The sequence below is a fragment of the Solanum dulcamara genome, chromosome 10, assembly GCF_947179165.1.
Source record: "Solanum dulcamara chromosome 10, daSolDulc1.2, whole genome shotgun sequence".
Lineage (NCBI taxonomy): Eukaryota > Viridiplantae > Streptophyta > Magnoliopsida > Solanales > Solanaceae > Solanum > Solanum dulcamara.
The window spans coordinates 911416-935121 of record NC_077246.1 but is presented as its reverse complement, the minus strand read 5'-3'; the positions used below and the strand labels follow the sequence as shown (position 1 = coordinate 935121).

The following is a 23706-nucleotide window of genomic DNA, read 5'->3' as shown; positions in this document are numbered from 1 at the left end:
AGTAGAAGGATAAGAGAATATTTCCAAAATCCAATCCTATTTATTTAATCTTACTTATAATCATATTATTCCTTAATCAAATAAAAATTAAATGTTTGACTTAAAATGAGTATGAGAGAATTTTTTTTAAAATTTTAAATATGAAAACTCAAAAAAAGTTATAACTTTTACTTAATTTTATAAAAATAGAAAAAAATTTATTGTAAAGTGTAATTCATTTTATGTTGTGCTCTAAAATATTAATGTAAAATAATTAAACACATATAATATAGTTTAATATTACAATATTGGGGTTGGACGTTTCATTTATTAAGCAAATAAAAATTAAAATTGGCTGAAACTAAAATATGAAAAAAAAAATGTTGTTACCCGGGCTCGAACCCGCAGACTTAGCTCCAGAATTTGCAATTTCGTGAACCCCTTTACCGCTGGACCAAGTCTTTGGCTTGTGTTCAGGGGGTTCATTATTAAATATATACTCATAAATCAACAAATTGATTCTATACATACGGTGTAATTTTTCGACGAAGGGGGTTCAGATGAACCCCCTAGGCTGCATGTAGGTCCGCCCCTGCCTATTAGTATTTGACTTCTAGATCGTTGAACAAATTAAATAGCTTTTACCAAATCTTTAAATTACATCAAAATAATTGATGTATTAATTAACGACTATCATTTGTCATGCTCTTCGTTCTATAAAAAAGAAAAATTACTTAAATATACAATTCTCTAAAATTTTCTACCATTTAAAAAATTACAAATTTTTTTACTCTCTCCTATTCTATAATACATTACTTTACGCGATGTACCGATAGAATACATCACGTTACACGGTATATCGATTTGATACATCACTTTACGTAATTTATCCGGACGTTTTGGGATGTATCCGGATTTCACCAAATTCAAGAAATTTTTATAATTTGAAAAAAAGTAAGAATAGAATTATAATTAGCTCTTAACACTATGAAATTTATGTAATTCTCAAAAAAAAAAAAAAGTGACAAACCGCATCAAATTGACGATTCAAGTCAAATCGTAAAAAAAATTGATTAATAATTTGGTTTGATTTTAGAAAAAAATCCGATGAGAATTAATTTAATTTTAACTAAAAAAAAGTCAAATCTATCCGAATCACTCCTCATGTAATTGATTTGCAATGTTTAATTTACATAGTGAAAGTACACAACTTGGCTTTTTATCTTTAATATTTAGTTGTGTAACTAATATTTATTAGCCGTCCTTATTTTGGCATGACTTGTAACTAATATTTATTAGCCGTCCTTATTTTGGCATGACTTGATACTTTGAGATTATGGTTATTTTCATAATGACCGTTTTATTAGCAATATTTGTTGTATGTTCTTCATTATCTTTCTTATTGAATATTATAATATAATGTCATCACTCATTTCATAGTTTGTATTATTTTTTTAATTATGAAACACCTTATATAGTTATATTTTATTAAAATTAAAGAAATATTTCAAGTACGAATTATATGTTTTGTATGAATAGTTTATAGGGAAAAAAATTTGACTTTTATTAATTTAATTTAATTTATAAATTTAAAAACTCAACAAAATTAATTTGATTTGGTATTTGAAATCACAAACCAATCGAACTATATAGAGGAATGGCTCAATAGAATAAGTAGTGGTTTTAAATATAGTTAATAGAGTTTTTATACTCTTATATTTTATTTGAAGTTTATTCTTAAAATGCAAAGTAGTCCATTACAATTTTTTAATTAATTTACTTTTTATTAGTCTATAGACTCGCTCAGTTAGATTTCAGCCAAAAGAAAAAAAATAAAAAAATAAAATAGAGAAAATAATTATTTACCTGAAACACCACCTGACTTAAATATATATATATATATATATATATATATATATATATATATATATATTAAATCAAATTTTAACATATATATACAATTAGAGCTGTCAAAATGGGCTGACCCAATTCAATCCAACCCAACCCTAAAGGGCTAGCGAGTTAAATGGATTAGGATGGACCGACCATTTTAACTAAAGGACCTATAAAATATTCACTTGTAAATTTTCGTACCCTTTTTAATTATATCAATATTATCAAAGAAATTAGACGATAACAATTGAATCCACGTCAACTTCTATTGATACTATCTATCTATTTATCAAACGTTATATAAGGCTGAGAAAAGTCATTAAAAATAAAGAAAGTTTACAAAGTCGCAAAGAGAACTTCATTCACGCGTAAATGCACATCATAAGTCATAATCCAAGATTAATATTTTCTCCTTTATATATAAGTTATTTTTTTTCGTAAGTAATTACTCTATTTTCAAGACTATTTTGTAGTTACTCTTTTAATCTATCAGTTTTTTAAAATATGATAATACTAAACTTTTCTGCGTTATTCGTGAAAAAAGTTAAAGACTTATGTAATTTTCTTATCCATAACCTAATATGTGATAGTGAACCTTCTAATAAAACCACAATAATTTCTTGAAATAACAAGAATTACACTTTCAGCCTAACAATTGCGGTGCAATGTAACATATGTTGAAAACTTGAAATGAAGAGTATTTATTATTGACTAGTTTTACGATAATTGCTATTCACTCTGTTCTAAATAAGTGATATTTTTAATTTGGGGATAATTCTTGAAAAATTATTTATTTTCAAAAAATAAAGAATGTTTTTACTAACTGATTCTTAATAAAAAAGTTAATTAATAATTCTTGATTATGTAAACAAGTAATTTTAAAAAAACAATATCAATTACTTCTTGAAACCCAAAATATCATTTATTTTAGAATAAAATAAAAAGACTAAAACATCACCAAAAAAGTAGTACAACATACACTCACAACACTCGTCATTTATATGTGCCTAGGATAGAAAACTAGAGCGAGCTTATACATGCGGAGTTAGGTGATGCCGTTTGAACATAAATATATTTGAAAAAAACTTAGGAAAATTTTGAAAATTAATGTTTGGTTATATAATTTGTTATTATTTGACAAATATATTTGGCAAACATTTCAAGTTCCCAAATTCTGGAAAAAAACTAGATTTGGGCCAAATTCTAGTATTTGAGATTTTTAAAAATTACCCTAAATTTTTTATACTTTATAAAAATATCCATCATTTATAATTTTCAGCTAAATTTCAGTCCTAGTGTTGTACAAAATTTATACAATTTTATGCATATTATATATAATTTTTATCCAAGCTCACTCTTTGAAGTCACTTCCAGTTACAAGTAGTAATAATAATTTTTCATATACAAATCAATGGTACTTTTTTTTTTCAAATTCAAATTGATTGAGTTCGTTGTCGAAACATCTTCATTATAAAATGATAATATTCTATAAACTTATGAGTATTTTTAATAATTTTTTTAAAATTTATGAATATAAATCATATCTATTTAAAAGCTAAATATTTTTTTTTTTAAAATCTATAATCAAACGCATGATGAAACTTCATCAAAAAATAAATTGTCAAAAATATTTTAAGAATTTATGACCAAACGCATCTTTTAGAGAAAGAAATAATAATATCCTGTTGCTGATCAGCATGGGGATTTTTAGTCAAATTTCTTCAGTAAAATATCAATGTCAGAGTTCAGACTCTCACTAGCTTCTCTAGCAACTTTTTTACACAAACAAAAAGAAAAACGAGTATTACCAAGTCCTACGTTGTCTTAGTCAGAGTAAGCTGCCATTTTTGATTGACTAGTCCATTTAGAAACAAGAAAAATAGATGCACAACGTATATAATTATCTAGACAGAAAACTTAGCAAAAAAATAACAAATATTTCTCTCGTGCTTATTCAAGCTCATCCACCATGGTTGAGCAATATTTTAAATTTGTAAAGTTTGTGGTATTTCTATGCTTGTTATTTTTGGCTAGTAATATTTCAGTTGAAGCTCGAGTTCATTACCATAAATGGGAGGTTAAATATGAATATAAATCCCCAGATTGTTTCAAGAAACTTTCAATTAGCATCAATGGTAAAACTCCAGGACCTACTATTGTTGCTCAACAAGGTGACACTATTGTTGTTCAAGTCAAAAATAGCTTGTTAACTGAAAATCTTGCTATCCATTGGCATGGAATTAGACAGGTCAATAAATATATCCAAACAAAAAAAAAAAACTTCCCTTAAATTAATTTTATCAATTTTATTAATTGTGATTTTTGATATATATATATATATATATGTTCTGATTGCAGATCGGAACACCATGGGCTGATGGAACAGAAGGAGTGACACAATGTCCCATTGTGCCAGGGGATACTTTTGTGTACAAATTTGTTGTTGATAGGGTAAGTTTTTTTATTTTTATAGGCGAAATACGTAGATGATTCCTTTAAATTGTCACCTAACGAATGATTAATTGAGCACCAGTGACCAGATAGACACCTCTTCTTGATAAAAGCGTGTCTTTTAAACCCCTCTCGTTGACATGATCACAGAAATATTTATTTTGCACTTTAATTGATAGGGTAAGTTCTTTTATTTTTATAGGCGAAATACATAGATGACCCCTTTAAATTATCGCCTAACGAACGACTAATTGAGCACCAGTGATCAGATAGACACCTCTTCTTGATAAAAGCGTATCTTTTAAACCCCTCTTGTTGACATGATCATGAAATATTTTTTTTGCACTTTAATTGAAGCGCCAGAAACAATAATGTTTGCAGTACCATTATTATGAGATCTGTTTCCTAATTTTTTTGCAAATTTTGTGCAGCCTGGAACATATTTGTACCATGCTCATTATGGTATGCAAAGACAAGCAGGACTACAAGGAATGATCAGAGTATTAGTCCCTGATGGAGTTGTAGAGCCATTTTCATATGACCATGATAGGAGTATTCTTCTCACTGATTGGTACCACAAAAGCACTTATGAACAAGCAACTGGTCTTGCTTCATTTCCCTTTGAATGGGTTGGAGAACCTCAGGTAAATTATTATTATTCAAAACGTTTCAATTTGTTAGTCTGGTTTTGACTTGACACAGAAATTTTTTGAATCATGGTCTTATATTAATGTTGCTAATTTTTAATTTGCTTTTTTCAGTCAATCTTGATTCATGGAAGAGGAAGGTTCAATTGTTCTACTCCAAGCATAGATCCTAAACTTTGTAATGCTACAAATCCTCAATGTACACCTTATTCAATGACTGTTGTTCCTGGCAAGACTTATAGACTTAGAATTGGCAGCTTGACTGCTCTTTCTGCTCTAAGTTTTGAAATTGAGGTATTTTTCACAATTCCCCTATATCAACAACTTAGATAAATAAATAAGTTTGTTTCTTTTTTATTAATTAAATTTTATGATGCAGGGGCATAACATGACAGTTGTTGAGGCAGATGGTCACTATGTGGAGCCATTTGTGGTACAAAATCTATTCATTTATTCTGGAGAAACATACTCAGTTCTAATTAAAGCTGATCAAGACCCTACAAGAAATTATTGGGCTAGTACAAAAGTTGTCAGCAGGAATAACACTACTCCAAATGGTTTGGGCATTTTCAATTACTACCCAAATCATCCTAGGAGATATCCTCCTACTATACCACCCCCGGGGCCCCGTCCCAACGACGTTGCCCCCAGGATGGCTCAGAGTGTTACTATCAAGTCACACAAAGATTTCATCCATGCCCCTCCTCAGACATCGGACAGGGTCATCGTCATGCTCAACACACAAAACAGGGTGAATGGGTTTGTGCGTTGGTCAGTCAATAATATCTCGTTCACCATGCCCCATACGCCTTACCTAATCGCCCTTAAGCACAACTTATTACATACTTTCGAGCAAACTCCTCCTCCGGACAACTATGACCACAAGAGTTATGACATCTTCAATATCGCGCCAAATGTGAACGCCACAACTAGCAACTCGATTTATCGATTGAAGTTTAACACAACAGTGGACATCATATTGCAAAATGCCAACACAATGAATCCCAACAACAGTGAGACACATCCTTGGCATTTACATGGACATGACTTTTGGGTCATGGGCTATGGTAATGGCAAGTTCAACCAATCTATTGACCCAAAGAATTACAACTTTGTGAACCCAATAATGAAAAACACAATCCCAGTCCATCCTTATGGATGGACTGCATTGCGGTTTCATGCCGATAATCCAGGAGTTTGGGCCTTCCATTGCCATATTGAGTCACATTTCTTCATGGGAATGGGAGTTGTCTTTGAAGAAGGAATTGAGAAAGTTGGCAAATTGCCTACTTCTATCATGGGCTGTGGGGAAACCAAAAGGTTCCACAGGCCTTAAATTCTTTAACATTCTCCAAAACAGATTACTTTATATTCATATTGTGCCAAAAATCAAAGCTCATTTGTAACTTGTAAACAAAATTCATGTCTTATAGTTAAATGTCATCCCTTTTTTTAAAAAAAAAACCTCTACACGGTAAAAAAAAACAATACAATTCACTCTTTTGCTGCTACTCATGTGTCATAATACTATATACTATTTTGTCTTATTTTCTATAGTTTCAAGATTTACAATTATTTTTCTTAGATTCCCATAAGAGGTTTATTTTTAAAAAATATAAACATTTCATCATAAAATATAATTTTACATTGGAAATACCTTCCTCACTCCTCATCCAACACTTGTTTTGAGGATTATATACTTAAAGAGACGAAATTAAAATTAGAACATTATAGATTTGCGTAATTTATTCAATTTATTGGGATTAAAATTTATTTTATATATATATGCCGTAACGTATGCTCTACACGATCAATTAATCTTGAGAGCGTAAGTGTGCTGTGACACAATCAAGCTTATGTAATTTAGGGTCAAATATTTGGTTGGTCGATACATAGGGTTATCAGATCTGACTTGGATGTTTTTTTGCCCTTTAGCGCATGAATAGGGGCGTATATTGGTCGATTCGATTCGATTTTATATATTATCGATTTGTTTATTGATTTTCGATTTTTAAATACTCTAACTAAATCAATAATTTTTTTTATTGATTATCGATTTATCAGTTATTGGTCCTTAACAGCTCGATTTTCAGCTTAACCAATAGGAAAAATACTCATAAAATAAATACATGATTTCTCCAACAATTTGGTGCGACGGAACAATAATATAACTTTACATAAAAAAAAAGGGCAGCCCGGTGCACTTAAGCTCCCGCTATGCGCAGGGTCCGGGGAAGGGCCCGACCACAAGGGGTCTATTGTACGCAGCCTTACCTTGCATTTCTGCCAGAGGCTGTTTCCAATGCTTGAACCCGTGACCTCCTGGTCACAAGGCAGCAACTTTACCAGTTACTCCAAGGCTCCCCTTCTAATATAACTTTACATAATGCTCATAAAATAAATATAATAATAAGTAACATGAAAAGAACTATACAAGTGCAACACAAATAAAAGAACTAGGATAATAATGTGAATTAAAGGCTAAAGGGCAAAGATAGTAACCAGTAAGGTACTGATAATAATATTTAATTTCTATATAGGGATAAAGTAGTAAATTACTACAGTCTTAATGGGTTATCGATCTAGCCAATAACTCAATATTAAAAAGATCAAAACCGAACCGATAACCCAATATATATATTTTTTTACTAAAACCATTAAAAATCCGTTAACCCAATAGCAACAAAATAATAACATTTTTTTCGGTTCGATTTTTGCACACCCCTATATTAACAGAGGTGGATCCAGGATTTAGAGTCTCTGGATTCCAAGTAGACTTATCGATTAAGTCAACGTTAGGTTTAGATCGAATTATTCATCTTTTCGATCTATGTGAAAAATCAATCAATAAAATATGAATAGTAATAAAATGAAAATTTATGTATTACATATACTACAAATTCACACTCCACATTCACTAAGATCATGAAGTAAACAAAATTAAAACTTTCAATAATATTACTAAATATTACAAAAACTTTCTACTAGGAGTGAGGGTTTGAAGAGAAAGAGAAAGAGAAAAAGGATAAAACTCTTCTTTATGTTTAGTCAAATAAAAGAAAAGTCAAACAGTTAAATTAATTAGTTAAAAATAATCATTAATTAATACTTAGTAATTAGTCAACAACAATTAAAATTTTAAAGAAAAAACAAAAAAATGTTCCTGACTACTACAATTTTTTTTTATTTTTTTTTTTAAAAAAAGTACAAGCGGAATTCGATCCCGCAACTTAAGGCACAAACATTCACCCCTTTATCACTGACACCACAGGGTACTTTTGTTCTCTGATTGGCACATCTATTATTTATATGTCTTATATATATACACACACATACATAAAGTTTTCGTCGAAATTGGTGGGTGGCGTGGCACCCCACGACGGGCATTAATAGATCCACCCCTGCATATATAGGGGTCTTCATGAGATATTGTCACAAAATTTGCGACGTCAAATGATCAGCTTTACTTCACAAATGAACTCTTAAGTTTATTCTACTTGACACCCTACTCATGTACCATTAGCGGGGGCTCATAAGAGGATCTCAGGAGAACGTTTGTATTCAGAAGGCCTATACAATGATAAAGACCTCCATTCTTTGAAAAAATCATAGTTCTTTAAATTCGTAACACAATACCAGACATTCATGTGAGATATTGAACATATTGAGCACAATAATGGATCATGAAACCTATCATTTGTAGCAAGAAGTTTGCTAGTAAGAGGAGTTCCTGTAGATATTTTTTGAATAATGAAGTAGAAATCTTGTACTCAAAATACGATATACAATGTTTATCTCATATGTGAACCATCATTTCTCCAAAAAATTCTAGTTCTTTAGAGTCTAAAGTCATAACACAATACATGACATTCATTTGAGAGAGTTGAACATACTAAGTACTGAAATGGCTCATGAAACCCTTTGGATAATTCACTATGCAAAAGCCAATCATGCCTTTATTCTTATCACAAATGAACTTGTAACATCAGAATCCCAACAAAGCACGTCATTATGCGCAAATCCTCCATATAATTGGAATGCGGGAAACAATCGATTTCTAAGAAGCGAGGACGAAGAATATTGGAGAATGATGAAAATGAAACAAGCGAGGAGAAGAATGGGAGAGTGGCGACTAATAAGTTGCCTTTTTTTAAAGCAGTTTTATTTAATACTTGTTAATTTCTTAATATTAATTTATAGAGTTGAATTAGGTCCTAAAAACGTCTAGGTTAATTAGCTAAAAAATTGAGAAAAGTCTAAAACGCCCTTACTAAAAATACAACTCGGCCAGAAAACCCTTACCAGGTCCGCGACGCGGACTTGTCGCTAACCTTTTTGTTTTGTGCAGTTTTTTGAGAAATTTATCTTTCGATCTACGGGTCCTAAAAATCCACTGAAACTATTTTCCTGCAGGTTTTGACCCCCTGATCGATATTCCGAACTTAGATTTTCCAAAAAGATTAAGGATAATGCATTACATGAGCGGCCTAATCCCATGCATTCTTAAGGCACTTGTGAGCATTTTGAGAGATGTTACACTAGTTCACCCTCAAATAAACTAACAATGAAGTACCAAAATAGGTGTCTTAATGCCTCAACATAACATATGCTAGAAAGGAGAGGAGTATTGTCCCCGAAACAATAGGAACTCACCAAAAGTGGTCATCAAACGATCCAAACTAACCACGTGGAGGAGGAGGAACACCGGTCCCTACATGGTTATCTCATATAGGCAAAAGAATATGCGTTAGTACTTTGAATGTACTAAATATGTAGGCATGCAACATGATAAAAATATTAAGACATTCATAAGGTAAAATACCTGAGTGAATGCATGCATGACTAATAAAGTAGATAGCATTTAAATCATACATATGTGGGAATATGACTATAACCGACATTTAAGATCATGCGAGCTATTACATGGAATCCAACATAACCCCCGACGTTGGCACACAGAGACTACTTGCCGGGTAAAACTCCGTTCTGTTTACATTCATTTATTTAACATTTGGTTGCTACAAAGGCCTAGCCTACAAAGACTCCTATGGTGGCACATAGTTAATGCAACATGAGACTTTACTTAAGGACCCCTTAGATCGAGTCCCCATCTACATGCTACATTCGGTGCTAAGTCAAATCCCACGGAATAGTATAATACGTCAAAATAGTCATATCATATGGCTTGAGAATTCAAGCATCACATTCGGTAGAATAGCTCATTAAACCTTTGGTTTATAATATCATCATGGTTGTCATGCCCTATTTACCATCCTACTAATGATCCTTGATTTATAAGAACATTAGGTCTACAATCAGTGATGGTATTCCTGGTACCATGCTAATCGGACCTACCATTTGGAAAAATGTTCAAAAGCATTAACGGCATATAGGGATGTCATACATGTCATATCATAAGCTTAAACATTTCATTTGATTCAGTGTGAGGATTGTCCTTTCACAGTGAAACCTTACTTTGCTTAAGAAGCCCTTTCATCAATCAATCATTTCATAAAAACTCCCCTTCATAAGCATTTACTTCATAACATTCATTGGGGTCAAATTTCATTTCAACTTTACTTTATCATGGAAAACTAGGTGGGTTCAAATCAATCAACTTTCAAGTCATTTAAATCAATGCTACCATGAATGAGAGTGAAGGAATTCATCATTTAAACATCTTAAAACAACCCACCAATATAATTTAAAACTACTTTCAAGCCTTCATATAAGGACCTTGATAAATCATCAATTTCATGTAAATAAGAATTAACATAAGTCAATATACACAAATAAACTTCAAATATTCAAGAATCTATACATTTGAAATCGTAGTATGAAAATCCATAAAACTAATCACTTAAAATTGAGAGTAAATTAAATAGTTTTTTTAATTGTTATTTTTGGTGAAACTTAAATGTTTTCATTTTTTTAACCTAGGTGTAATTACACTTACATATAAGAAACATGCAATAATCATGGCAAACATCATAGTCAAGGTTTTAAGGGCCATCAATGATTTAGCACCAAAAATATATATCATAGTACTCTATTTATCGTCAGCTAACTTGTTTCATATAAAGAAAAATAAAATATGAAAAGTTAGTTGGACATAGAAAGAGGTGTTTTAATTTTCCTATATTGATATGATTGAATGGTATCAATATTTCTCCCATGTATTGATAATTTAAGGGATTTTCTGGTGGCTAACTATACAGGTATTATCAATATTCATCTTGTCTCAATCCATCTTAATAATTGTATTAGCTATGATAATGTTTATTAAAGTTCAATTATAATCTTTGATGTGATTGTAGTGTGCCAAGAAAATTGGGTATCATTTGATACTTCCAAATACAATAATTTGATTTTTCAAAGATAATAAAATTCAATCAATTTTTTTTATGGATAAGCTCTACATCAATCCATTAGAATTATTTCTTCATTTTTGGCCTTCTACACAAATTGTTTTTTTTAAAGAAAAATCACTTTCTAAAGTTTTTTTATAATAAAAAGAAAATATAATGAAATAGGATCAAAGCTTACAATATGTTGGAAAGATTTTGCCAGCTGAATTTATTTTTACTGAAGTAATTATGGGTGTGATTGGTAGGACAGAAAATGTTTTCTTGAAAAATAAGTGATTTTCTTATTTTTTTTTTAATATTATTACAAGAGCTTTTATATCTAAGCAAACACTAGGGTGGAGGTGAGGGGTGTTAGTCGGGGTGGCGGGAGGTAGGGGGATGTGGTCAGATCTCTGGGGTGGGGAGGAGACATAATTGCGCAATATCACTTACGAAACTTATTTTTCTACTCCATAAGTGAAGTCATTTTCAAAAAAAATCGAAACCTTTTGGCCAACCAAACATAGGAACAATACGATAAATTTGGACTTTGGACAATTTTTAACAATAAAAAAAAATCTTCATTCAAGGAACAAACCTCTCCATAAACTTCAAATTTGTAACAAATTACCAATCTCTTTTGACATCAAAGATAAGTGTCTCATTATTAAAGTAATTCATAAAATGAAAAGAAGCATAAATACGCCGGTCATTAGAAGGAAGAACCACCACAACAAGATTCGTCATGTATCATCTGTAGCAAAACTATAAACGGGAGCTAGACAAGGAGCTAAAATAGATACAGGACATAATGTCTTCCAAGATTGTGTCATACAAATAAGTAGAATCTCTTTTACTCCAAAGATTTTATACAAACAATTTCAATCTTTGCCTTGTGGTACTTGAAGGACTTCAAGAATTTCAACTACTTGACTCATAACAGGCCTTCCTTTTGGGTTTTGACTGAGGCATTGATAGGCAAGACTAGCAACTTTTACAACAGTTTTGGAGGAGTATTGTCCTTCGAGTCTAGGATCGAGTATCTTAAAGAGCTTCTTGTTATGATGCAGGAGCGGACGTGCCCACTCTACAAGGTTGTATTCCTGGCTAGGCCTAGTCTTGTCGATTGCTCTCCTTCCGATGAGCATCTCAAGCAAAACAACCCCATAAGCATAAACGTCGCTTCTGGCTGTTAAATGTCCTGGAATATTTCAATTTTACGTCTTAGTAATGGTGATTGCTTAACAAATATAAAGAGAAGAATCACAAGCCATATACAAAAAATGAGGGTTGATAGCCTAATGGTCACTCAACTAATAGTTATTATCTCATAAAGTCACTTTTCTTCAACAATGAAAGTAACTTTTTGAGATAAATAATAATTATCAGTTGAGCGACCATATGAGAAATCAACTTGCAAAAATGAAGAGGATTGTACAGAGGACGTTAGGCATTTGGCTGCAGAAAGAAGATGAGATAATGTATTCAGCTTATAATGGAAAATATTCCCCTTTTTTTTGGTACTTCATCTGTATGCAATTCTTGTTATTATACGGATAGCGAATATGTAGGTATAGGACAATTAAATGTGGATTTTCAAAAGACAGGCATATGCTCGACAAAGTTGAAGATGAATGTGGTCTAAAACACGTTTGACTATCCTTCTTTGTGAGTCTAATTAAGATAGCACAGTACGAGACGTACCTACTGAAACAAAAAAACTACCTAGTGTAATATTTGGTAACAAGGTGATGCTAGACTCACCAGTCATGACATACTCTGGAGCGGCATAACCATAAGTACCCATAACACGAGTCGATACATGAGTCTGATCTCCCATTGGCCCATCTTTTGCAAGTCCAAAGTCAGAAAGCTTTGCATTAAAATCCTGCAGCTCCAAATCCAAATAAAGACGGACATTGGAAAACCAATTTAGATTTTGTCCATATCTTAAGCTTGTTTATAGGGAAGCTATTAATGAATGAAACTAGCAAAGAACTCTAAACATAATAACAATTACTCCATCCGTTTCAATTTGTTTGTCTGGTTTTGACTTGGCACAGAGTTTAAAAAATAAAGAAGATTTTTGAATCTTGTGGTCTTAAGATAAAGATACGTAAAATGTACCAAAATGTCTTTTATTTAGTCTTAAACATGTCATGTGGAAAGTTGGAATTGAAGAGTTGCCAAAAAGAAAAAGAGGCATTCTTTTTGAAACAGACTCAAAAGGAAAGTAAGACAAACAAATTGTAACGAATGGAGTATATAAAAGTTGTAAAAGAAGTGAGCACTTCGAAGGAAATGATATACATCAGCAGAACAACATCTCACCGCATCTAACAAAATGTTTGAGGTCTTGAAGTCCCTATATATTACTGGCATTTCTGCTCCATGAAGAAAAGCAAGCCCTCTTGCAGCATCCAGAGCAACTTTCATTCTCCTCGACCATGTTAGAGTAGCACACATTCCTAAAGTACAAGATGTCAATGAGATAGAAAAAAGCTAATTCCCATAGAATGAGAACTAGGTATTATGATCTCTTTTAAGAAGGCTCGGACACAAGTAACAACAACTTGCATAACTTCTTATGTTCTAATTATTGTTTGTGACACAACTTGGATATGTGCAACTGCTCTTCATATGACAGTGTGAACTAATGCAAACAGCAGAAAATCAATGTAATGCAAACAGCAGAAAATGGTTAGAATTATAAGTCCATTTGGGACATGTAGGACGTAAATCCACTAGTATTTGTTTCATTCACTTTTATGCAAGTCGAGATTAGTTTCACCTTCACCAACATGGACTTCGCATTGATATCAAGTACTCACTTGGAAAAAGGTGCTTCTCCAAGCTGCCAGATTCCATATACTCATAAACCAGTAGTCTATGGTCATCCTCACAACAGTATCCGATCAGCTTCACCAGATTTGGATGTCGAAGCTGCCCCAAATAGTTCATCTCTGCCTGCAAAAGAAAGGAGTTAAAATAAGAAGCTGGTATCCATTAAGAGCAACAAAGTTTTGCAGCTTCCCTAGCATATTCATGGCAAACTTTTGCAGTGACTTATTGTTTGAACAAAAACTTATTCTGGCAAATCAGGTCAAAATCTGATTCAGAAAATATACTTGCAGTTTAGTCACCTTTTTGCACAAGTCTTGGATATTAATTCATATTGAGATTATTGTGAAATTACTTTCCATTAGAAAAGATAATTTTGAGGTTGAAAACCTTTAAATTATTTGAAAATGTGACAGTATATCACAGAAAAATGGAAGACAAGCTCATAATCAAGGAAATCTTATGCTCTCAAGCTTCAAAATGAAATGTGAGTGAGGAATCTGCCCCTGAATTGGCAAACCTATCTTGTTATTGTTCGTATATCAGGCGTTGTGTGTTCTTAACAAGTGCACACTTTCTTCTCTTTCTCCAGCCACCTTTCCTTCCTTACTGCTTCTGGGGCATGGTTGGCTGGAGAGGAAGATGGTAGAGAAGGAGAGAGGGAAGTCGGTGACTCTTTCAAGTACACACCAAACAGTATGTAACAGAATTTCAAATAATCAGACATTCTAGTGACGTTATTCAAGATAGAAAGCCATGTTTAAATTCCAGAAAAATGCAAACCTGAGTCTAAAGTGAGGGGAATGATTAAGGTTCTTAACCAGACAGGAAGCCAAAGCACCTACCAGCCATTCTCTATCACCCTGAAGACCTTCTGGATCGAGCTCCTTAATGGCAACATAAGTGGTCTTGTATCCCGGCCTAACATTTTCATCTATAACTCCTTTGTAGACAATGCCAAATCCACCCTCTCCCAGAACCTGTTTCGGCCGAAAGTGCTTCGTAGCCAATTTCATTTCTTCATACTTGAAGATATCAAGATCACTAATCCCTGGATTCTGCTGCAGGTCTTCAACAGTTTCAGGTATTACCACAATGCTGCTTCTACGTCTAGAGTCATGTCCCTCAGGTGTATTTAACTTCGGTTGAATTAAAGGATTTCTCTTAGTAGGATATGAGCCAACTCCACGGACAACTGCGAGTAAAAGAATCAAGATATAAAACAAAATAACTTTTGATTCTCCCACAGCAAGCAAAATGTTTTTATCAGTAATATGCTACTTATGGAGATCCTACGTTTCAAAACCAGAGTTGTCAAAGGTGCACTTAACCCCTAAAGTGGGCACAAAACATGTTGAGAGCTTCGCCTCGCTTAGCAGGCACAAAACATGTTGAGAGCTTCGCCTCGCTTAGCAGGCACAAAACATGTTGAGAGCTTCGCCTCGCTTAGCAGGCACTTCAATGTCTTCATCAAGGCTCTAAGGCATACTTTTCCTTGCCAATGAGCGTAATCCTAAGGAGACTACACTGAACAATTTATATTTCACTTAGTTGTAACTTTTTTGCAGTTTCTTTGTCCATATGTTTGTTATCCATGCTTATAATTATTAGTCTTAAACTACACCAACAACAGGATTATGTTCGAGATGTCAACTTGAAATCTCGATAAATCGAAGAGAAAAGCATCTACCCTTTCAAAAAAAAAAAGGAATGGCGACCTGTGATAAGAGAGCCTTTAGCACAAAAGCGAAGGATGATGTGATTAGATCAATAGACATTCAATAAAATGCGAAAAATGGAGTTCAACTAACTCTATCAACTATATATCAACCACGATAGCAGATTTTGCCAATGTCATCCATTCCGTGAGCCAAACTTTTACATTTTCCGCAATTAAAAGACTTCATCATAGTGCCATTACTAGCCCTACCAGTAACACTTGATTTACTTAAAAAAATTCACTCAGTAACATCATAGGCAACACACATCAGATTGACATTAGGATATCAACTATACCATGTCATTGACCCCAACAATTGGTTTAATGCAGGACATTAAATAGTTTCCAATTATCACATTACAAAATTTATGAAAAGTAGATTACAAGTTGTTTCCTATAGTCCCTTGGCTCTAGGAAAAACAGTCCAAAGCGGTCCTAAAAAAGAAATAACGGAAGTGAAAGCATAACGAAGCATTTTGAACAGTAACTACAACAAAATAATTGAAGGACAAGAAACAACTATAGTGAACAAATCAAACTACAAGGAAACTACAGGAGCAATACTAGGCCTACTAGTATGGATGGATACCGAGACATCATTCTATTACCTACTAATCTTCTATCCTAATCGTCTTGACAAAAAAAAAACAATACCTGGCTTACTCTTTGGTCTGTGTCCTGCTTTGTCTTCTTCAACACTCTGGCAAGAACCCATGGAATCAATCTTCACAATACATTCATCATTTGCCCAAAATCACATAAAACTTCCCCAAAAGATTAGATTTTTAAACAACCACAACCTTCTTTGTCCCCCACCCCACAAACACTCTACTTAGAATCCATTTACAGTTACCAATAAAACTCCCAGAATCTGAAATGGTGAGCGGATATCTCAAAGTTCCGCCGGAATCTGATCTGGGTCGCCGGAATATTCTAAGAACTCTCAAAATATGCTACTTGTGTTGTGTTCATCCAGCACTACACTTGGACCCCATTTTCAGTTTCCAACAGAACTCCCAGAATCTGAAATGGTGGCCGGATATCACAGACTTCCACCGGAATCTATCTGGGTCGCCGGAATATTCCAAGAATATGCTACTTTTGTAACTTCCAGTAGGAAGTAAAAGTGAGAAAAAAAAATGCACAGAGCAGAAATTGCAAGAAAAGAATGTGATAAAAAAGTGAACTTTTTGCCTTTTTTACTTGAAGAGTTTGATGTCAGCAAAAGTGGTGTAATTTGGATTTGGGCATTAAAAAAGATGTGGTTGAGTCTAAGTTTTAAGAATGAAGTAATCTCAAGGTTAAGAGAGTGAAGGGGAAGAAAATTAGTCTATGACCCCAATCATTCAATTCACTCCGATAGATAAACATAATTTTGTATTCAGTGTAATTTTATCGATTTCGTACGTCCATCGAAGGATAACTATAAAAAAAAAATTGAAATTTTATTTAGTTCAAATGTGTAATTTGATTGAATCGCTAGTAAAATTTATGTTGCTTAGAAAGCTCTACGACAGAGCATATGTATTTATTTTCATTTCTATCGATTGTCATTTTTCGATTTGATCTTGGATCATTCTATTACGAGGATTTTTTTATCGATAATAAGTTTAAATTAGTTGTAATATCGATAAGAACATCCTTAAAGTTCTTAAATTTAAAATTATTTTTATGTGAATTTGATTTAATCTAAGGCCAAAATACACTGTATTAAATAGGAAACCGAAAAGAATAGATATTTTTTTTTTTTTTTTTGAAAAAGGCATAATTGATCCTTTGACTTCGAAAACACCCCTTTTGATTATTAATTTTTTGTGCTTTTTTTCTAGCTACTCCAGAAAATTACATAATGGGCCCTTTATGTTTGATGACATAATTGGTGTTTGATGTAATTGGTATTAGAAAAGGTTCTACGTTAATACGAGATAATGACATATATAATTGATATTGTATGTTTGTTTGGGAATAAATTTAAAATCATCCGGTAAATATATCACTATTTAGTCCTCTAAATTTTATAATAACATGGTGAAAATCAAGTTTATCTTGATAACGGAATAGCTACTATTATATTGCTAAAATATACGTTACGCTCATCAATATTTAGACATAGATGCATCATATCGAGTTATCAACTCTCAAATCTATACTTGAATTGTAGTAATATACTATGTGGGACATTGTCTAGCATAAATTCATAATACTTATATGGGATAAAATTCTCACTCAACAAGTGGACGAGTCAGAATTTTATTCATTCACTAGCAATAGACTTACACCTTGTAATCTCAAAGAGACTTAGAATCCTCTTTCCAATAACACTACTCTGACACTACTGGCTAGCTATACATCGAGATTCAAACTAATTCAATTACTTTATACCATTATTATTGTCCAAATCTTTGTTTATTAATTGCTTAAGTTTCATCATAGAATATTATCAATCTTTTGTCCCACATCGTTGGGAGAAGGCCAATACATCCATTTTATAATACCTCAACTAGACAACACATATTGCTGAGCTTAGTAACTTAAGCTTGTAACCCAAGTGGGAGCAATAAGGTGATTGGAACAATCAATGTTAAGTCATTGACAGATTAGTGTGTGTTGATTTGGTTGGTTTCTTGGTGGTTTAGACGCAGTATTATTCCAGCAGTAATAATACTGACTGTGTGTCACTCACTCCTTTGAGTGGAGTTGACGGTAGAGTTGGGAGTAGATGGGGTGCTTTGTGAAGAGCACCTCCTGGGCTGACTTAACAGAGCAGCGCTCCACGTTTGATGGCCCAGAAGTGCTGTCAAGAAAGACCAAACCAGTTTCCGGCCAAGTAACACGCAACTCGATCTGTCAGGCTTTCGTTGGTTGGACTATCATTTTTTATAGTTCAATATTTTTTTAAAAAACGTTTTGGATAAAGATGAATGAGTACTTATATTGGATTTTGGTAAGAGACTCTCTAGATTTTCCAAAATCATTCGAATCATATCAGTATAGTTCGGTTTGATATTTTTTTTTAAAATGTTTTGGATAAAGATGAGTGAATACTTATATTGGACTGTGGCAAGAGACTCTCTAGATTTTTCAAAATCATTCAAATCATATCAGTATAGTTCGGTTTGATATTTTTTTAAAAAACGTTTTGGATAAAGATGAGTGAATACTTATATTGGACTGTGGCAAGAGACTCTCTAGATTTTCCAAAATCATTCCAATCATATCAGTATAGTTCGGTTTGATATTTTTTTTAAAAACGTTTTGGATAAAGATGAGTGAATACTTATATTGGACTGTGGCAAGAGACTCTCTAGATTTTCCAAAATCATTCCAATCATATCAGTATAGTTCGGTTTGATATTTTTTTTAAAAACGTTTTGCATAAAGATGAGTGAATACTTATATTGGACTGTGGCGAGAGACTCTCTAGATTTTTCAAATGATCGATATTTTTTTTAAAAACGCTTTGGATAAAAATGAGTGAATACTTATATTGGACATCATTCAAATCATATCAGTATAGTTCGGTTTGATTTTTTTTTAAAACGTTTTGAATAAAAATGAGTGAGTACTTATATTGGACTGTGGGAGGAGACTCTAGACTTTTTAAAATTATTTCAATTATATCAGTACAGTTTGATTAATTGTAAAAGTCAGTAGTAGAAGTTAGAAAGCGACAAGATGAAAAGTCGCATTGGATTTTGGAGAGACTCTCTAGACATTGTAATTAAATTAGACTTTTCAAAGTCATTCCAATCATATCGATACAATTCAATTAATTTTTGATATTTTTTAAAAAAGAACTATGGAAAGAGTTGTTACTAGTAAAAGTTATAACATGATAAGATGAATACTTGTATTAAACTACGCGAGACTCTATAGACAGTTTTATTGTTCAAAGGTTTATGAATCAAGGGCAACATTTATCTTTGTTGCATAAAATTTTTGGTGTTACATATCAAAAATGTTATTATTTTAGTGTAATTATTTGATATTCAAAATTTATTAATGTGATTAATTTGAATTTGTAATTTGTATCATGCAGGAGAAATGTTTAGCCAAACACCTTCAATCTCTAAAATGAATGTCTTAGTCAAACAGGTTACAAGTGAATTTTATATATAATCTAATTGAACAAATAAATTACATTCCTTTCACCTAACTCTTGAATTAAACTACAAATAATTACAAGTGTAGTTTATAAATATATTAAATGTAATATATAAATGATTGTCATTGGTCCTGTAGCTCAGTTGGTTAGAGCGTTGGTCTTATGAGCCGAAGGTCGCGGGTTCGAGCCCCGCCAGGACCACCTTTTATATTTCTCAATATTTATTTATTTTATTTCCCAATATAATAAATACAGCATTTGATTGTTGCAAAAGAAAAAAAAAATCATCATTTTTGTTGGTGGCATTGAGTTATGCGGAAATCTATATATTAATTTATGCTAAATAAAATCATCATATAACATAACTAATGCAATATTTTATTGACAACTTAAGTAATATTGACATTAAGTTATGTAGAAATCTATGTATTAATTTGTTTTAGGTAGAATGTGAAATATTTTTTATATTGTTACGTTCCACAATAATCATTACCTAACAATCTCTTTATTATCTTTGCAATGTTTTGTTGGTGAATCTTTCTAATGATTATAAAGCCAATGCATATAATAAAAATGCAAATCATCATTGAGTTTTCATGTCGTTAAAGTAATGTTAGTACAAAATAAATTATGTTTAGATATGAACTTCGTCGTTAATTTATTACTACATCGCTTGTAATTGACAGTAGTTTTTGATAACATAACGCTAAACAACTTTAAAATTTATTCATCACTAATTCATATTTATTTAGTAGTGTTTTAAGTTTTTAAAAGGAATAACATATATGTCAACTTGTTAATAAAAGAACATTATAAAACTATTGTCCTCTTTATTTATTTACTATAAGAATTTTTCCACATGTCAATAAAATACTATGATTGGCTCGTAATAAAAATACTTTTTTTAAAATGTCGACGTCGCTTGTATCTCACTTCATTAATACACATGAAATATTTACATATTAATTAATGAACATCACAAATAATCACTTACGTAACATTAGTCAAAGATCAGATATTTCCCTTGATTTAAAAAAAAACAAAAAACAAGTAAGGCCTACTAATCAATAATCGTTGCATTTTTATTAATGGGGTCTCTTTTTTTAGTGTTTTAATGTCACGAAATATGAATTCAATATTTTATGTATTTTTCGTGTGTATTAATTTATTTATTTTTTAAATTAGTCGATTGACTCGTTAGTCCTTATACGTGGCAAGGCCAGGCCTCACAAGCCTGGTGATCAACACCCGTCATATTTTCACTAATGACATTATTTTTCAACGTTTCTGTGTCACATAATATGAATTTTAAGAAATTTGTCGACCGACTTTATTGGTGTCCAAACTTGGACAAGTTAATCCTCACAAGCTTAGTAACCAGTACTCGTCATTAATGACATTTTTTTTTACAGTTCAGGTGTCAAGAAATAGAAATTTCAAATTTTAAGCAGTTTTTGTGTGAGGTGTTAGTCCATCAATATTTCAAAAATAGTCGACCGACTCCATTGACCCCCAAATTTGGCCAGGGCGGGTTTTACAAACCTAGTGATTAGTACTCGTTGCATTTTTATTTATTGAGTCTCTTTTTCTTAGTGTTCAGTGTTATGAAATAAGAATTCAAATTTTTAAGCATTTTTTGTGTGTATTAATCAATAAATTTTTGCCACAAATTCCACCCCAAAAACAATTTATCGACCGACATGTTGGTCCCCAAAAGGCCTATCCTCATAGGTCTAGTGACCAGTTGTCATTGCATTTTTATTAATAACGTCTTTTTTTCCCCAGCATTTTGGGGTTACAAAATAAGAATTCAAGATTTTAAGCATTTTTGGTGTGTGAGTTAGTCCATTAATTTTTAAAAAAATCTATCGACCCACTTTGGTGGACCCAAAACTTGGACAGAGCGGGCCTTCGCTGGTCCTCAAATTTGACTAGACCGAGCTTTACAGGTCAGGTGACCATTATTTAAGATTTTAAGCATTTTTCGTGTGTGTTAAATTCATCGATTTTTCAAAAACTAGACGATCGACTCTATTGGCCCCAAGCCAGGCCTTATAAGCCTGGTGATCAATACCCACTATATTTTCATTAATGGCGTCTTATTTTACAATGTTTCAGTGTCATATAATAGAAATTCAAGATTTTAAGCATTTTTCGTGTATGTTCATTGATTTTTCTAAAATTAGTTGACTAACTCCATTGGCCTCTAAACTTGGCCAGGCCTGACCAGCACTCATGACATTTTTATTAATGACGCCGCTTTTTTCAACGTTTTAATATCATGAAATAGAAATTTAAAATTTAAAATAATTTTCGCATGTGTTAGTCCATTAATTTTAAATAATCTACCAACTGACTCTGTTGGCCTGTAAACTTGGCCCGATAGGGTCATAGTTCTGGTGACTAGTACTCATTTTATTTTTATTAATGTCATCTCTTTTTTCATTAATTTGACATTGTCATCCTTGTAATTTTTTTATTATGATTATATGTCATAAAATCAAGGAAGTAACGTGTGTATTGGTGAATATAAGATGTTTGACTGGCCCAATCATCATTTTATATGGTTCTTTCTTCTATTTATTAGTATTTTCCTTAATTGAATTATGGTGGGGAAAAAACTTATTTAGATTACATGTAACAAAATTAAAAAACAAGTAACATGTGTTTACTCATGAATAAAAGATGTTTGATTTGTCTATCCACCAATCTTGTCTTGTCCTTTCTTCTTATTTATTAGTATTTTCTTTAAACTCAAAGTGGGAAAAAAGTTATTAAATTTAGATTTACAACAAATAAATACATTCACACAGTAAAAAACCACATTTTTAGTGTGAATTTTCTTCTTACTGACCATAAATCACTTATTTTTTATTTAAAAAATCAATGTGTGTGCCGTTTCTTATTAAAATTAAAATACTTTATATTAAAATATGTCTACTATATACATTAGACAAATGTCTATGATCATTTTTATTACATTTGAGTGTATATATATATTGTGATTATATGTCACAAAACAAAAAGAAAAGTAACGTATATTTATTTGTAATAAACAGTGTTATATTTGCTCAACCACTAGTTTTATCTTGTTTTTCTTCTTATTTATTAGTATTTTCCTTGAATTCAAAGCGGGTAAAATTCATTAAATCTAGTTTACAATATTTGATTCGCCCGACCATCAAATTTGTCTTATTTTTTAATTATTTATTACTACTTTCTTAAATTCAAAGTGGGAATTTTTTTTTAAATCTAACTTATAATATTTGATTCGTCCAATCACCAAATTTTTCTTTCTTTTTATTTATTACTATTTTCTTAAATTCAAAGTGGAAAAATTTATTAAATTTAGCTTTATTGTGGTAATTATTGTATATTCCTTAAATCCAAAGTGAAAAAAATCATTAAATCTAACTTTTATCTACAACCAAATACATTCACATTTAAAATTCACATTAGTAGTGTGAATTTTATCCACATTATAATCACATTTTTAGTGTGAATTTATTGCCTGATAACTAGAGTTAAATAAAGGAAAAATCTCAAATTAAAGCATATATATATATATATATATATATATATATATATATATATATATATATATATATATATATATATAACGGTTTTGACTAAAGTAGGACCCATAAACTCATATTTTATGAAATTTAACTTGTGAGTGACTACACAGTAGGTCTTCCCTTGATGCACAAACACAAAAAGATC

General features: G+C 31.7%; 2 protein-coding genes and 1 non-coding gene across 5 annotated transcripts; 2 read left to right on the top strand and 1 right to left on the bottom strand.

Moving 5' to 3' along the window:
* The first annotated feature begins 3794 nt into the window (after nucleotides 1-3794).
* Nucleotides 3795-6419, top strand: LOC129871735 (L-ascorbate oxidase-like). 2 transcript variants are annotated; one of them, XM_055946705.1, is made up of 5 exons: nucleotides 3795-4120; nucleotides 4231-4323; nucleotides 4755-4967; nucleotides 5085-5264; nucleotides 5350-6419. In XM_055946705.1, exons 1-5 carry the CDS (start codon nucleotides 3842-3844, stop codon nucleotides 6304-6306), a joined length of 1722 nt encoding a protein of 573 aa, XP_055802680.1. In that variant the 5' UTR covers nucleotides 3795-3841; the 3' UTR covers nucleotides 6307-6419. The 2 variants fall into 2 exon arrangements, with proteins under 2 accessions (XP_055802680.1, XP_055802681.1); XM_055946706.1 differs by having other exon boundaries at nucleotides 3958-4043; nucleotides 5350-6417.
* A 5551-nt stretch (nucleotides 6420-11970) lies between these two features.
* Nucleotides 11971-17171, bottom strand: LOC129870641 (probable serine/threonine-protein kinase PBL17). 2 transcript variants are annotated; one of them, XM_055945468.1, is made up of 6 exons: nucleotides 16542-17171; nucleotides 15004-15353; nucleotides 14149-14284; nucleotides 13649-13785; nucleotides 13082-13205; nucleotides 11971-12518 (listed from the first exon to the last, which is right to left on the bottom strand). In XM_055945468.1, the coding sequence occupies exons 1-6, from the start codon at nucleotides 16591-16593 to the stop codon at nucleotides 12199-12201; spliced, it is 1119 nt and encodes a 372-aa protein (XP_055801443.1). In that variant the 5' UTR covers nucleotides 16594-17171; the 3' UTR covers nucleotides 11971-12198. The 2 variants fall into 2 exon arrangements, with proteins under 2 accessions (XP_055801443.1, XP_055801442.1); XM_055945467.1 differs by having other exon boundaries at nucleotides 16533-17165.
* A 2939-nt stretch (nucleotides 17172-20110) lies between these two features.
* On the top strand, nucleotides 20111-20184 carry TRNAI-UAU (transfer RNA isoleucine (anticodon UAU)). The gene has a single exon. It is a non-coding gene; the product is annotated as a tRNA-Ile (tRNA).
* The last annotated feature ends 3522 nt before the right edge of the window (nucleotides 20185-23706 follow it).

Bases quoted from the DNA above. Each gene is read 5' to 3' on its own strand.
- LOC129870641 (XM_055945467.1), bottom strand. From the start codon at position 16,593: ATGGGTTCTTGCCAGAGTGTTGAAGAAGACAAAGCAGGACACAGACCA. The intron at 13,786-14,148 runs GTGAGTACTTGA...CTTGTACTTTAG, and splicing joins GGAGAAGCACCTTTTTCCAA to GAATGTGTGCTACTCTAACA. The intron at 12,519-13,081 runs GTGAGTCTAGCA...GAAATATTCCAG, and splicing joins TCCAGAGTATGTCATGACTG to GACATTTAACAGCCAGAAGC.
- LOC129871735 (XM_055946705.1), top strand. From the start codon at position 3,842: ATGGTTGAGCAATATTTTAAATTTGTAAAGTTTGTGGTATTTCTATGC. The intron at 4,324-4,754 runs GTAAGTTTTTTT...AATTTTGTGCAG, and splicing joins ACAAATTTGTTGTTGATAGG to CCTGGAACATATTTGTACCA. The intron at 5,265-5,349 runs GTATTTTTCACA...TTTATGATGCAG, and splicing joins CTCTAAGTTTTGAAATTGAG to GGGCATAACATGACAGTTGT.